Source organism: Lipophrys pholis, assembly GCF_963383615.2.
Source record: "Lipophrys pholis genome assembly, chromosome: 3".
In the NCBI taxonomy this organism is placed as follows: Eukaryota; Metazoa; Chordata; class Actinopteri; order Blenniiformes; family Blenniidae; genus Lipophrys; species Lipophrys pholis.
This window is the reverse complement of record NC_137627.1, coordinates 33291715-33308796: the sequence shown is the minus strand read 5'-3', so window position 1 is coordinate 33308796 and position 17082 is coordinate 33291715. Positions and strand designations below refer to the sequence as shown.

Sequence of the window (17082 nt, the reverse complement as noted above, 5' to 3'; positions counted from 1 at the left end):
AGCAGAAAAGGACTCAGGTTAGGGAGAAAATTAAACATTCTGATCTGTTGGGTGCCACTTTCACATATACAGAGAAGGCACTTCTGCAGAAAGACGGGCAACCTGAAAAAGTAATGTGCCTGCATTTAATATACGTTTCATTAAAGAAAGAGGCTCAGTGAAGATGTGGAAACATAAGGACACAGTTGACAGTGCAGGGGAGCCGATCAATAATTGATGTCAGAAAGCACTAGAAACTACCTCCAGTTTTTCACACGGACTTGTGAAATATGCTGATGCATGACGGTGAACAGCAGAACGTTATGTTATCTGCTGCACTTGCACTTTTTTTACTGAAGATACTTGATTTAATGTCCTTGCACACGTTCCCGGATTTTCTTTTTGAATAAATATTTTGGGTTAATTGTGTTGGGCTGCATTTCTCTCTGAGTCTATATTCAGTCATGAAAAGCATGTGACGTGTCACATAGCATTTGAAAACCAGACAAATAGCAACAGACAGCTGGCTAATGAGACGTGTGAGTGACCTTCCCACTCGGGTTTCATACCTGCTTTCATCCACTCAACATGCACGGTTAAAGCTTCCTAACACATGTAGCTTCCTGGTCTGCGGGATTTGTGCCGTTGTGGTTGTGGTGTGACACCAGAGTATCACATTTCCGACGAGCAGAGTTTCACCCTTTTAAGAAAACATTTCCCCTGACAGGATCTTTCTCATTACAACATTTGCTACAGACTGTAATTGTGTTTTTCTTTCACAAGCGAGCTGACTAAACTTCGAATTAAGATTTTAATTTGAGTGGCTAATGATACATCAAAAGTTTTCTATGTGAATCTGTCAATCTGACACCAGTTCATATATAATTTATGGATTTGGGACATGCTTTCATCCTATTTATGCAAGTTAGCTTTGGTGTTTCTGTGAATCTTTCCTTCATCAAGGTGCTGCATAGATGAATATCTAAGCTCTTCTTTTAGTTGCTTTCATGGCTGTGATCCAAGCTGTAGGCTAAACAATGGCCAAATGCTTTTAAACATATTGAATTAGGGCCCGGCCTGGGCGGCCATGTAAGAGAAAACCCTCGTTAGTTTTGTATTCAAATTCAATAGACAAAGCATGTCTGGGGCATTCATTATGCATAGCGGGTAGCAGGGCCAGGGAGAGACTTACATAACACACTACCCTTTTATTCTGACCCCTGCGCCTGTAGCATTCCCTCTCAACCCCTGTACGACTGTTTTCGGCTTCAGCATCCGTGCAACATGCCACGATATGTTTACCACAAGTCCTTGTGAGTGAGCCAAATGGAGTCTCGTGTCATTTTAACGTAGTTCTCCTACTTTTTGTAAAGACGAATCGAAGTTTCTTCAAAGAAACAACATAGGGGCCAGAAATGAATATTATCATCAGGGTAAGAAATGTATGCATTCACTGTAGTGTAATATTGTGATTCATGCATGTTTCATCACAATGGATTTTCAGAGTGAATTTACAATGCGCTAGACCAGTGGTCTGCTGCGAACACCCTTAATAATTATTTTTTAGGCTCTTGTAAAACATTGTAAACCTACTTTACGTGTCTGAGTGAAACTGCGGCATGAAGCAGACGAGAGAATAGAATAATCCTTCACTGACAGCAGAGATCTCCCAGAGACTCGTCTGTTGTGCCATCAAGCACCGAGGCAAACATCAGAGCATGAAACCAAGATTACGTGGAGGACATGTTTAACTCATGCCTCAGCACATAAAAAAAAAAAGGCCTTGCACACGAATGCACGTTCCTTTCCCTGGCTCATCAAATGAACACTCAGCTTCCTGGGTATTTGCAACAAACATGGTCAGCATGCCTGCACAGCTCCAAGCTCGCACTCGTCCCCTGTGTGCGATTCATAATGGGATGGCTTGCGGAGAGATTCGTATGATCAATTCAAAGCGCGGGTCAACTTTAAAACCGTATCATTATGTCAGAAAGTGAAAATTATTAATGCCTGATCCATTAATGGAAAGCAGCACACTCACAACCTGAAAACCACAATTGTACTTGGAGAATTGCTGCTGAAATGTAATTTGTGAGTCATACGTATGTTCCTGTTTTAGAGAAGAGTGGTACAGTACTTTGCTTCGGATCATCTCCCTTAAATCTGCTTTGAAAACTCAGGAGGATCTATTTGGTCGGTTCACCTACAATAAACTGATTGCTCATCAAAATGTCCAAAACGGATCGTTTTAGCCAGACATGCAGCGTGAGAGTGAATAGAAAGGCTCGACAGGAGGCTTCACTACTTTGACAGTTGATTATTGTTAATGCGCAAAAAAGCTCGGGCAACCAAGTGTAAATCAGTTTTACACAAAGCTAGTAATTACTGTCAGCATGGGCTTGATGAGAAAGGTTCTTCCTGCCCTCCTGCAGCGAGGCTGTGTGATTAAGCTTTTTTTTTTGTAAGCATTATTGATGAATGCAAAACAAATGACTATATTACCTCAATATCAACAGCTAACATTATAAAACATTGTTAAAATGCAAAAAAGGAGTCATCCTTAAAACAAATTAGAGCAACGAGTAAAAGGAAAAGACCAATTCTCTTGTGCAACGCTTCCCTTTGAGTTTAAAATAAAACAGCGGGGCTATTTGAAGAAGTGAAGACTCCAGAAATACACACCGGACGATGCTAAAAAAATATTTATAAATAACAGTGGCAACCCTAATATGTGATCATCCCCTCAGACAGAGTCAGAAAAATGACACCGTTTCTGGGAGCACAGATTTTTGTTCAGTTCCATTTTAAAAACCTGACAATGAATCAGTGCTGTCGTGGCTCACGCTCTGGCATCAGAGCGCCATGATGCTGAGGTTTGATTCTAACTGTGCAAAGTTTGTCTGCTCTCCTTGTATGAGCATCGGTTTTCTCTGGATACTCCCGTTTCCTCCCACAGTTCAAAATGGTGCATTTGAGGTTAATTGCCTGTCTTATTGAATGCGTGTGTGAGAGGTGTTTTTATCAGGGGAACAGTATTTTAATTACCTAAAAGCAGATAGTCTCAAAGACGGTCTTACTATAAAAAGATATTTAAAAGGTGAGTTATATAAGCGGTTGTTAGCACTCAAAACTAACAGTGATGGAAAACAAAACCTAAACTCAGTTCCAGCCTTTCTGTGTCGTGTTTGTATGTTTTCCCTGTTCATGCATATGGTTTTGTGTGTGTGTGTGTGTGTGTGTGTGTGTGTGTGTGTGTGTGTGTGTGTGTGTGTGTGTGTGTGTGTGTGTGTGTGTGTGTGTGTGTGTGTGTGTGTGTGTGTACAGAAGATGGATGGAAGCTTTCAGCACTACTGTTGGGACTGGCAAAGTATTTCTCACCAAATTTCACACATATGTCAAAACTCTCTTTCCGAGTGAAGTAAGATGGAGAGAAGCGCATGTGGGCAGCTCTTTCTTTGGCCAATTTTCACTCTCTTTGAAAAAGAGGCTCTTGTTCTTGCAATAAGACTTCTTCCATTTCTTTATTATGTAGCCCACATAATTCATCCATCTCCTCTCCGACAAACTGCAAACCATATACTGATGAAAAATACATTTCAAAGTTATACTTAGGATTTGGCATTATATTGAGGGAGAACTTGGGAGACGTGGGCGGGAGAAGAGAGAAATCTGAGATTTATTTTACCTTTTAGGAAAAAAAGAAATACATTTCTGGAGTAAACAGGTTGAAAACCTACATGTAATTCCTAATGGTAGCATCATGCAACTTATAACATGTTCAGAGGAAAGAGGCTTATTGTTTCCTGTGGCAGGATCTTTCAAAGGGCTGAAGGAAAAGAAACAAAAAGAGGAATCTTGATGAGGCTACAGCATGATGATCTGATATGAAAGAAGAAAAGCAGAAACAGACAGAACTGGCATGGGCCTGTTTTGCTACAGCATCATTTTCAGTGTTTGCACTCCTCCCGACCCTGCTTTGATCACAAACGTTGATCTGCATCCATCCAGAATTGAATTAGACTCCTGTGACATGAAAGATGGATGGGTGTAGGGAAAAGTCATGCATTTAGAATACCTTGTGCTGCTCAGGCCGAGTCCATGATGCCTGTAGAAGACAGAGAGACAACAAACAAAAGGCAGAGCAGTTCTTAGAAAGCAATCCTCATCCAGACAAAGCTGGGATGCTGCACGCCGAACCAGTATTAAGAGTCCACTTTATTTTCTGTGCAGCCGCCACACCTGAGCTGAATGTCTGAAATTGCTACAAGTCTGCAAATAGACCAATTGGTATGCTTTGCGTTTCCTTTCGAGGAAGTTTATCAACAACAACAGGAGTTTTCTTTTAAAGGTAAAAAATTTTTTTTGGGGGGGGTTACTCCATGTGAATGTCTGCACTGCATGCTCGAACAAGAAAGTTTATTGGCATCAGGATGGGACAATTGCTTACTGATAAGAAGGTTGTTGGTTTATCGGGAAGGGGTGACTTCATTCCAACTACAGCAGCAGAGATATGTCAGACGTCTCTAGTAAAAGCAGTGCAGCAATTATCGACTCACAACCCATTTTTCAGGCTCCAAGCAATATTGACTTTAAAAAAGCCAATAAAGCCGGATTAACTCCTGGGCTACTGTCTATATTCATGAATATATATATATATATATATATATATATATATATATATATATATATATATATATATATATATATATATATATGCAGTTTTCTTTTACCCCCCTTGTGACACAAAAGAATAGATTGGTGCCTTCATGTGGCCTTGTGCTATGTTGCTTTTTGAAAGGCCAATTACTTCTGTCTTCTTTCTTATTGTTGTGCTTCAGCTGTTTTGTCAGCTAGTTGAACACAAGTAGTTTCCTTTAAAATAAAAAGAAACGGGTTCTTTCCTAGTCCTAATAAAAAATGTTTTATTATCCCTTCATATGAACTATCATCCTATCGAATCCTGACGCAGAACTGATCAGTTTCTTCATGCACATATTCAAAAAGCATACAGTGCTGTGCAAAAGATTTAGGTCTAAGGAAGGGAGTCTGATTGAATTCATATTTGTTTTGCCTCAGGGAAAAACACTTCCAGATATAAACCCAGTGTTTGTGAAGAAAAACAGGGGCGCGAGAGGTGAAGGTCTGGCACTCACAGAGCTCTGATCTTAATGTAATCAACTCTGTCTGGTTGTGGACAGTTAGCACTCTTCCCTCTCAGCAAGCAAAGTATTCTGCATAGGATTTGCATGTTCTATTGATCTTCACTAGGTACTCAGGTTTCTTCACACAGTCCAAACATGAATGGTGTAAAACACAGCCACAACCAGCTGGGATTGCCTAAAACAACCCAAGAACCTGAGCGGGTAAGATATACGGTAAGATGGATGGATGAAGTCAGTCAGGGTTTACGATGAGTGACAGAAGGATCTGAACAAAACTACATTCACAGAAGATCTGTGCTTAGTTTTCTCAAAAAAGTTTCAGAACAACCTTTGTGCAAGTTGCTTCATTAACTGTGTGCAAATGTGCGGAGAAATGATGCTGCCAAGCGGAGCCACAACACTTGCAGTGTATCTCCTGAAAAGTCACTTAGAAGGTTGAATTAGGTGGTTAAATTATACGACTGAAACATGATTTTGGAGAGCACTAGAGCGCTATTGCAGCAGGAGCCCCCCCCCCCCCCCCCCCCCCCCCCGACACACACACACACACACACACACACACACACACACACACACACACACACACACACACACACACACACACACACACCAGCCTAAAATCTTTGCACAGTACTGTACAATATATATATCATATTGAACAGGATAGCTGTTCAAGCTTTTTCAAAAATTGTTTCGAAAATACATTTTCTTCTGCCAAGTTCTAATTGAACAGTTGCAAACATTTTCTGTTAATATTCTCAGTGACTAATTTCAGTTTGAGAAATTTCACTTGTTTCACCTCAATGTGCTTTTCTTTAGCAACGTGAGGTCATGGAAGGTACCAGCCTCTTTGCAAATAGAATTATATGTTATAAGTTATATGTTAAAGATGCTATTTTTATTTTATTTTTTTTATATAAAATCAGTTCCTGTTATCAAAGCTACTGGAAGTTTTAAAAATGTTAATTTGCAAGGCTTCAACAGGAATTATGTTGAATTGATTTGTTTGACATTTGACATCACACAAACTTTGACATTAATACTTTATTATGTTAGGATGTATCATAATGTTCAGAAAGAAATAATTGAGAAAAATGACATCATCTTCATGATCATCATGATCATCATCATCACCATCATCATCATCAATTACAATAAAACATCCTCCTGAATAGAAAATCAATGTTACACCATGGAAGATAAAAACAGTAAAGACTCTGGATCAACAGATACTTTGAGCTTTGCTCCACGAACATGCTACATGACGTTAAAATCACAAACACTGAAGAACCCGACGCCACAGGACAGAAAGCTCTCTGGGCAGCATGCTCTATGGAGAAATATGTTAAGCATGACGATGGGATGCGATGGTTGTACGTGGTGAAGAAGTACAGAGGTGAAACAAACAAAATGATAAACAGCCATCTCATCAGGTGCAACGGTGAGAAAATGACGAGTAAATGAAAGCAATCTGCTGGAATGATTGCAGGGCAAAACAGTGAATCAAACCATCAGTGCTCACATCTAAAGGCACCACGAGGTTTCCTGCCTTCTAATCAGTGCAGGAGGCTTATAAATAAGACAGGACATACGGTTTGTCGGAATTCACCGGGCTTCAGTTCGTTAGGTACCTAATATCACTGGTGAACCTTCATCATCCTTTACTAGAAAAATGTGACAGTTGAAAAGTTATTAAGCGGATCACATGCAGAGATCACTGTGTGAGTGTGGATCCATATTTACTTAAAGCACTGGAAGTTCTCCACTGTCAAACACGCTGCACGCCAACATCATTACAAACAGCACTTGGCTGCATATAATCTCGGTGCTGAGAAAAGAGCAGCAGCCCAATTAAAACAAGGAAGCTAACGGAGTGGAACATGACCTCCTCATGCACACACTCGTCTGTAGCGCTGCCTCGGCTGTAAGTGAGCTGTCAAGTGTTGCTGTCATATCTGTGACAGGTGTTTGTTTAAGACAAAAGGACAGTGAACAACAGCAGCAGATGTGAGCACGCAAAACAGAACACAATCACTTCCCCCGTCGAACGCCAAGAACAATATGGAGACGCTTCCCCTGGGACTTATCATTTTTTCCAGCCCATTGTTATTCTCTTCCATCGAGAATTATCCTCGCTTTTTGTTCTGACATGAATTGTAATGTCGGCATGAAGAGGCCAGTGCACAGCGAAGCTAGACATACTAAGACAAACGCACAAAGCACGCACGGATGTGCTGGATACTGGCAGCGGCTTCTCTTCACGGGGTGACGCCACACTGCAAAGCCATGATTAGGCATGTCGTAATTGTCCTGTGTCATTAACCGCCGAGCGAAGCAAGCGTTCCAGCAAATCGCAGACAACTGAGCAGCGTTTTTAAGACGCCCTTACATCACACCAGCAGGCGTGCTGTAGATGAGTAGTCTTTTGTGTTTGGGGAAACCAGTGCTTCTCTCTGCATTGTCATGCAACACTTGAAGCACGCCTCTGTTTCAGATGGCCTCCCCGCACTGCTGCCACACAACATTAATTACAAATCATTTTCTCTTAGCATCTCATTATCTTAATCACCAACCAATCTTTATATTCTGCAGTACTTAGACTCTGATTGGGAGTGTTAATTTTATACAGATGTATGATTTTTGACCAGCCACACAGTGGTGCAGTGGTTCGTGCTGTTGCCCCACAGAGATAATGTCTCCACTTCAATTTCAGATTCAGCTTGGAGTTTCTGTAGGAAATTTGCACCTTCTCCGTCTGCATGCATGGATTTTGTTCTATCTCGTCTTTTTTTCTGCTCATTTGGTCTGGTGGGAATGCGAGCCTGGAGCGGACTCTCACTTTTGATGTCAAGTGCCTGGCCCCGCTCCGAAGACAGTGACAGGTGGGAGGTTTGACAGAGTGGTACACTTGTCAAACGTTCAGGCAGGAGTCTTAAGGCGAGTTCAGGGAGGACAGAAACCTCCTTCTGTGAGCAGAAGGGCTATCTTGATCTTTATTTTCAGTATGAGTACAGACAGTTAAAGCTGGGCCACCCAGTCCTCTCGACTCATTGGGTTTTAAACAGGAGGTATCAGAAAAGTTAGCACAGGGATAACTGACTTGTCGTGTTCAAGTATTCATGGTGATGTCGGCTCTTTCTATCATTGTGAAGCAGAATTCACCAAGCGTTGAATTGTTCTCCCACTAATAGTGAACGTGAACTGGGCTAAGACCGTCGTGAGACAGGTCAGTTCAGCCCGACTGATGATCTGTTGTTCCAATAGGAACCCTGCTCAGTACGAGAGGAACCGCAGGTTCACGTACTGTATTTAGTGTTTGTGCTTAGCTGAGGAGCCAATGGCGCAAGACTACAATCTGTGGGATTATGACTGAATCCTGAATCAATAAAGCTACACAGAAGATGAATGGAAACAATTTATGTGTTGAATAGGTTACAAAAAAAACAAAACATGCTCATCACATTCATCAAATGTCCCATTAAGTTACCTAATATACAATACTTTTAAGCTTTATAATTGGCCATATTTCTGAACCTCTCGTTCCCAAAATATTCTCAGATATTTGCAGCTTGAAAAGACTGCGTCGAGCAGAATGTTTAATATGTATTCAAATAACCAAAACACTCATTATGTAGATAATGTACAAAGCATGGATAAATACTTCATTTACATTTTCACTTATTAAACAAACACACTTATCTGCAGCGACTTGGAGCGAACGCATTCAAAAACCCGAAGGAAGCAAACATCACGTGGAGAGTTGATGAAAGTTTTGAAATAAATATATAAATACTTAACTTTGATAGCCGTATAAACAAAAACAAAACTATCTTCAGATAAGCAGCTGTTTGATTTTGAAACACGCGTACGCCCACAAGTCCGCAACAGTCTGTGAACAGACTCTCCTTTCACTCCGTTTTATGTACAGTACCACAGTTTCTTATTGTATTATATAGTAATCTCCCTCAATCCTCATACTGTGCTCCCCTTTTGCTCACAGTTAGTGTGCGAGGCTTTTGTCTGCCGACACTTAAGACTTTGCGTGGGAGGTTTTTCAGAATGAATTAGTCTCTCCTTTAACCTCCACAACCTGACACCACCACGGAGTAGGAACGCAGTCAAAAGGAGCCAGACAAAGATTTCTGGAAGCACCAAACAATGAACGGCTGATTTTAGCAATAGGTCGGCCTGCATTCAGACTGGTCTTTGTTTCTAACGTGATTGAAAAAACTGAATCAAAAAGTGTCCTCTAATCCTGATTTCTTTTTACTTAAACGCTAAGCAGCAGCTCCACATTGTGAGTTACAAATCCCTCCAAGTGACGCATCACAGTTTTGACGAAGGGGCCGAACATAATTAAAACTCTGACCCTCGGACTTCAAGTCTTTCTACTCGAAGCATGTTCAACAGTCTGAAAGAGTCAGCTCAGTAACTGGGTTTTATTAAAGCATAAAACTTGCTTAAAATGCACCCTGGGGAAATTTCAACTGCAAGTAGCACAACATTGAAAGTGTGATCAAAAAGTTCTGTCACTGTGTATGAGGTTAGGGTTTACTACTCTCATAAGTTTAGAGCCAGCTCCACTGTGCGCTGTGGATTTCATGAAATTGGGAACGACAGTAAGTTCGACTGCACAATGTCAACCTGGACTGGATCAAACAGGACGGCTGCATTGCACGTGAATACCATCACCTAGGTACTCCGGCAGAGTCCAGCCATTGTTCCAGTCATTCTTGCGTTCAAGGATGAAGACGGAGACTGTGGATGGGTTCCAGGTTTTTTACCTTCACGGGACTTTGCAGACCTTTGTTGGATTTTCTAGTCATTGCAATATACACTGCCGCTTTCTATTGGTTATAAGTAGCCGTAGGTCATGGCATCAGTCACACTGTGAGGTGTATTGAGTCATGAACTATCTGGAAAAACTTTGGTCTTTGGCATGGCAATAAACTCTTCTTACTTTGACTTCAGATCATTGTTTTGAAGCTGTTTTCACAAGGACAGGCGAAAATCTCACAGTGTGTACCCGCTGTCTGATCCATTTTTGACAAGAGGTACAAGTGGACATTGGCATTTTTTTCCTCCATCAATGCCAAACTGTGTCTATAAACTCCACAGAATGGCTCAGTCCTCATATCTCTGATGACAAGAGTAACAGTTACAGCTACAATGCAGAAACCAAGAGCAATCTTCAGTGTCTGAATGAGGCGAGGCCGGTCAGGAGGGAGACGAAGAGGGTGCTTATTATTCTCTCCACCATTCATGTGGTCCCGCACTGTGAGTTTCTGCATCGGCGTTCCCGCTGAGACGCTCTGAGGCATCTGAGAGACAACATTCAGTGCAAACATCCTCAAAATGCGCCATACTGGCTTTTAGGTTCTCAATAACATGTCTGCTAACAGGATGCAAAAATGCGTAGCATCAAGTTTTCCACCGCACTAACACGGTAGTTACTACCTGCCATCCTCAGTTACTGCATTTGGCTCCCTACGTCTTCTTTCTCTTTCAAGATGAAGTCTCACTGTTTTCAAGCAGTGGAGAGGATTCAGCAAGAGTCGCAGAAGGTAGAAGTTTATTAAAAAAAAAAAAAAAACAGAACTTCCAGGGACTGTTCAAAGCGTGACAGGAGCACCGAGAGCACGGTGCGGCTGCACAAGCTGACCACTTCAAAGGGCATGGTGGCCGAATATGAATCAGGTACACTGCTGTTTTTCTTTTTTTTCTTGCAGGTACAGTCACAGAAAGTTTTGATCAAACCAAGTATGGAGCAATGTTTTTGCAGGTGGGTGCACACTTGTTTCTCCTCACCAGTGAACATGCAGATGATGGATTATACATGACTACTATCAAATTTATTATACTTCCTTTACTGATCCACAATTGACGGTGATGCACCAACAAATGCAACTAAACATGGATGGAAACAACACACCTTTTTAGGTTTCAGAAGGCAATGCACTTAACACATTAGCCGGAGCTCGGGGAAAACAAAATGTGTTCTGTTTGATAGCACTTAATGTAAACAGAAACTTTAAATATCTCAATTCATAAGGGATCTACAAGGCTGTATCAAGGAGTTCAAAATGGAGGCAAGCCAAACTAGCACAAGCATATATCATCACGTTCACATTCAGTGTACAAAGTTTTTATCCTCAAAATATGTTTTTCGAATATCTGAGACATTTAAGCATGAAGAGAACATACAGCTCTTTTTGAATGCAATGTTTATGTGATTTATGTGGTAAATACAGCAGGGAATTTAGCCACCACTACAGATCCAACTATTAGTTGGAATTTAATTGTTGAGTCTTGCTAATATTGTAACTTCTTTTCTTCACCATGTACCACAAGTCGCACATGTACAGTCGTATTCAGTTTTAAATAAGCTATAAACAAAATGCCATCCACTGATGCTGCACTTTGTGTCTTAAAACATCCTGAGTCAGGGAAAAGTTTAGCCTCAATACAGTGAAGCAAAGTATTGTAAGTAATCTGGTTGGACCAGAACAGTAAAAACTTCTATCACATCTAAGATATAAGACCAGTTAAGATCAAACTGTCTAACCCTTAACACCAAAAATACCAAAAAACCAGTGAAGCGTATTACAGAACAATCTGCCGGTATGAGGCTCACCAACCAACCGGTGACACAAAGCAGGTCCTTATTGTCCTTAGATGGGGAAGAATTGGAGCTGGTAACTCACTTCAAGTACCTTGGGTTTGTGTTGGACTTCCAACCTTGATTTGAAAAAAGCAAGACAGTACAAGGCATGGCTGATTAGCAAATAAACTTGTTAACATTGAGAAGATCAGGCGCTTTAAAAACAGGCACTTTAACTATTAGCACTGTATGACAGTACTTCAGTTGACTAATAGCACTTTGGGGTAGGATTAACCCAGCCAGGATTAATGTATCACCATTGTCTTTGTTTTACTATATTGTTTTTACAGTCTGTGACTCCATGTGATTTTCTTTTATGTTTTGGGCAACATCAACCTCACGCTAAATCCAGCTAACTCATGAGATTGTATGTTCATTAATACGCACCATCCTGTTCAAATAAAGAAATGAGTAGGCACAGTTTGCTTGTCCTCCCCTTTATCTATTAATCATATTTGGTGGGTGCGGCTTATATTCAGGTGGAAATTACATCAGACATTTTACCTGTACTTGTTAAGTACAAAAAAATAGACACTTATCAATACTGAACAGTTTGTCCTTCAGTTTACCTTTTATATCATAACAGATAAATATCAGCTACAAAGCTGATTGAAAGACATATTTTTCCAATAAGGTTTCTATCATTCTTGTCTAAATTCAAGCAACATCAAGCTATATTTTAAAGACAAAAGTTAATACGGAGCCACTTAAGTCTGTATTTTCAGATTAGTCAACAGCTTGTTTAATTGAAATTGCTTATTGTAACACACCTCACTATTTTATTGCAATATTGTTTCATATATAAACACAAATCCATCCATTTTCTCCCGCTTAACCGTTTCCGGGTCGCGGGGGTGGCAGTATGAGCACTGTCACCGCGATCACATTGCACCGATTAAGAACCTTTCCTGCCGGTGGTGAGCCCATGGGAAGGTGGCGCCCGGCGTGGGACATGAACCCACTACCTTGAGATTATGAGTCTCATGCTCTACCAACTGAGCTAGCCGGGGGCAAAACACAAATGTCCTATAAAATAATATAAAAAAAATATTGCAAGATGAAACTAATGGATGCAGTATATCTGGGTGAAATACATCATGGAAAAAAAATCTATCCATGATCAGAGGGCTCAGCATGTAAAATTCACACAGCACCACTATTTCTCTTCAACAAGAATTGAAAGAGGCTAAGCAACAAGGGAGCCAGGGAACTGAAAACACATTCAAAATAACCAGCTAATTAATTCTGCACTGCCATCACCACCACACATCTAAAAGGCCCGGCACACGGAGATCTGTGCTGGATGTCGGACCAAAATGAGAATATCACGTCCACATACTCATGGCAAAATGTCCTTTTCACAATTCATCATATTCACCCCAAATGAATGTCACATTCACCCCAGATGAAATACAGCTGTTGCGATGATTAGCATGATGGACGGACATCAGATGAACAAACAGGACAAGAAATCAAACAATTAGCAGCCATTTCCTGATGTATTCATTGGAAGCTCCACAGAGGAACATGTTTGCCTGCTAATGATCAATAGTCACAAGGTACATTTTAGGGATCTATTTGATTCAGTAAGGCTGCTAATCATTTCTTTTAAGAGGGCTGTGAAGAAATGCCACAGATCACAGAGCGCTGTGCAGACTACGGTACAAAACACACTGCGGCCACCACTGCACAGCTGGGCATCCTGGGAAGGTCCACGGTGCAGAACACCAACAGCTACACACTTCAAAACACAGTGAGTAATGCATACTGTGCTTTCCTCTTTTTGGTAAATACCAAATCTCAGGTGTGTGTTATTTCTTTCCTCTGCCAAACACCCTCTGCACTCAATCTTCACACCTACAATATCTACCTTATAAGACATAATGGTGAGACTCTGGGCTGTGGAACTGAGTGTTTTTTCGGCCCACTAAGGGGTCTTCTCCTCATCCATTAGAGAAGCTTCAAGAACACAAAACAAGCCGACTTGGCCCAGACGGAGAAAGGAAGCCGAGGCACGGCAGCTGCTGGGAGACGTGTTCGTTGAAGAAATGCTGCTTCTCATGGGAGCTCCACACTCGATAATAGGTCTGAGGCACAAACTGTTACTAGGTGGCGTGTCCATGTGTTTCGGTGTGACTCGCCACCGTGGGCGTGTGCAGCTCTGAGCAGGAAAACAGGACCATCTTGGCGTGCGTCATATAGCAGCAGTGTGTTTTGCACTTGCGAGCAAGGCTCCACTCAAAATGTATTTTTAAATATCAAACAGTCAGGAGGCTTGACAGGTGGCTGTAAAGAGTTTCATTTTAATACAGGGGAGTAGTCTTTTGAATTCAGATCAGTTGCAATACAGTAAAATAATTGGAAAAGTCTGAGACAAAGCTTTCAGTCAGCGGGGGTCAAGTGTTTGATACTTAAATAGACTTCAGGTGGAGCACTTTTATCCTCAGAATCAAGTGACACCGACATACATGTTAGACAATCTACAGTATCATGGAGATGAAAGACAAACTGCCGGGCTTGAATCCAGGCAACCTCATGCTGTGATGGAAAGTTTGAGATGATCAGGCAACAGCGACACAGAAATGGTGTCTCCCTATTGTTGTCGTTATTAGGCCATCAACCAAGTTTTCATCTGATCTCGTGAGATAAGCGAGCCACACTTTCTGTCACCAGATCAGTGAAGTTTTCAGGCTGTGTTTGGAAAGCATGCAGCAGTCAAATCAATTTCATGAACTCTGATGAGATCATTCCTTGGGGTTTTCAAAAAGCAACTGGGAAATTTCTCAATAAAAAGGGATGATTTGATTTCAGTGGGAGTTATCTCGAGGCATACTTCGTAACACTACTACTCTAGTACATTTCTGTGCCACGCGGATTTCATACCTGATAGATCCTGTTTAGATGTGCCTGTAGGAAGAAAATGTAGCGCATGTAATGGACTGGCTCCAGAATTCCTCTTTGAGCTACAAAGTATCTCTCAAAGCATTTTCACCCTCATTACCTCTCAAGGGTAGTAAGACACTAAGACTTTGGAGAACCAAGCCATGTGGGCAATAGATGCACGGAAATACCAAGGAGGTATTCATTGATTCTGATGGTTTGGAAAAATATGGAAGATGTTACCGCGGGAACAAACAGTATTAGGATGTAATGGAAGGCAAAAAGCCGGCGTTTAGCCACTGCGGCGCCAAAGCAAATTGAAAAGATGGCAGTGGATTACCCACAGAGATGAATGATTTTAACACTGTATTATTTAAAAATTTCAATCACTGGCATGAGCAGAATAATGGCAACAGTGATTGAAAATGCTAAGCCAACACTTGATTATTCAAGTGTCATTCTTGCAAATACAATAAGAAGCAGGCAAAGTTTAATTACTATCTTTATTGACGTGCTTATTTTAGAGAAACCAGTGTAATTGGGTTTCTGGTGCAGATTTTCGTGATGTTTGGGGAAAAAGAGTCTAATTGTGCTCCATAATATTGGCTGATTATCACCGCGCTAATTACCTGAAATCCGCTGGGCCATCTCAAAGTAACTGTTAATTTCAGGTAAAAGATCAGCCGAACAAAAACTCTTGCTGAGGGCTTTCAGCAATGAACCTGCACAAAGCCCCCCTACCTGCACATAATCAATATAACACATTGATTTAGTTCAAGGTTATTAAATTTTTCCCCTCCACTCACCAGTGTCCTGCAGGTTCAAGTTCTCCCAAGTGGTTACTACTTAGCGTGTCCCAATTCTATTTCATATGCTCATGCATTACTGTGAAGGAGCCATCATAAAAGAAATTAACTTTTACTTCTTGTATAAAAAGAAACAAATCAAGATAGCAAGAGAAACAGGCTTCGACTGGACTAAAACTTCGATTTTCAAGTCACTGTTATTGCAAACTGCAGGAAAATTATGTGTTTTCACTTGTGGTGCGGTTCACTGGTATGAACCAAAACTGAAAAAAATAAATAAAAAGATCGAATGTAGCTTGCTTTGCTCTACACGAATAAAACACATTCTGGACAGCTGTTGCACTGTGTGAGATAAAATACTTTGTGCAGGGCTACATGAAACAAAATAGATGTTGGATTATTGTACTTTTTTTTTAATCATAACTCACTGATAGCCTATGATGTATAAACGAGTCACAACAGTAATAGGAACTCCTCCATCTCCACACTAATTTTATTACACTGCAAATATAATAATGCTATGAAGTACTGTGTCCTGTTTTTGGTTACTCAAGGATCTTTGCTCTGCACCACCATTGAATTGTAAACGAGTGTGCAATCACACTCCTATAAACGGACCGCACTAATCACAATAAACGTACCAGGGTCCATTTCAAGTGGACCAGACATGATGAGTGTGAACACCCCCCCTAATCGAAAGTAATAGGGACACCGACTTTCTCAGTCTGCTGTAGCTCATTACCTGCAGGAAGAATACTACTTGCAGGACACTGGTTGTGAGCACAGAGAGTACCGCCACTGGTATTTTCACCACCTTATTCATTTTACCTGCTCTCCTTCGGTGAAGACGTGTTCGCCATAGCTCCAGCTGATGGTGGGAGTCGGATCTCCTGATGCTTCACACGTCAGAGTCACCTGCTCCTCCATCTCCGAGGTGCTCTGGTTTACGATGTATGTGATCCTAGGCTTCACTGTAGAACACAAGAAAGGAGTCAACGTGGTTGTTCAGGCATACCTCGACAGCCAGGTGTCTTGGTAGTGCAGAGTACACAAGTAAAACACAAGAGCAACTTGGCGGATTTGGGAAGAGTTCAAAGGGAGGCTGAGGATCAACGGCTGACAGGTGAAGAGGATTTTTTTTTTCTTCCTCTTATGGCAACAAAAACTGTATTTAAGCTTTCCCAGTCCCAACAGGGGTAAAGTTGTGATAACCATGTGTGGATGCAAAAGGTAATTTGTGTAATAATTTATTTAGCCTATCTCAAAGGAGCCGGCCTTCATTTTTTTTGTTTACTGTTTGAGCAAACTGTCAAGTTGCAGCACACCTGAGTTCCCCTGAAAGCGCAGCGGGGTGCCCAAACGGTGACACAAGCCAAGCCGAACAAATTCAAGAGCTACTTCTGAAGCGTGCAGTTGAACATTGCTCTGTGCACTCATCTTTTTCATTTCGCTCCATGAAGGATGAACGCATGGATTAGGCAGAGCATTTGATAGAGCGAAAGCCTTTTCAACACACTGACTTTAATTTTGAATATTCAGCGTGAAAAAAAACACACAAAAAAACCCTGTTTGTTGTTTAAAATGCGGTTACTGG

The 17082-nt window shown here is 41.2% G+C and overlaps 1 protein-coding gene across 2 annotated transcripts in view; it reads right to left on the bottom strand.

Moving 5' to 3' along the window:
* The window catches only part of ncam1b (neural cell adhesion molecule 1b), a 92682-nt gene that overhangs the window by 21529 nt on the left and 54071 nt on the right, over positions 1-17082 (bottom strand). For both annotated transcript variants that reach the window (XM_080459809.1, XM_080459810.1), the window contains exons 8-10: positions 16317-16459; positions 14686-14709; positions 4055-4084 (exon numbers count right to left, since the gene is read on the bottom strand). In XM_080459809.1, coding sequence (XP_080315935.1) covers positions 4055-4084; positions 14686-14709; positions 16317-16459 — 197 coding nt within the window. The remainder of the gene's footprint in view (positions 1-4054; positions 4085-14685; positions 14710-16316; positions 16460-17082) is intronic.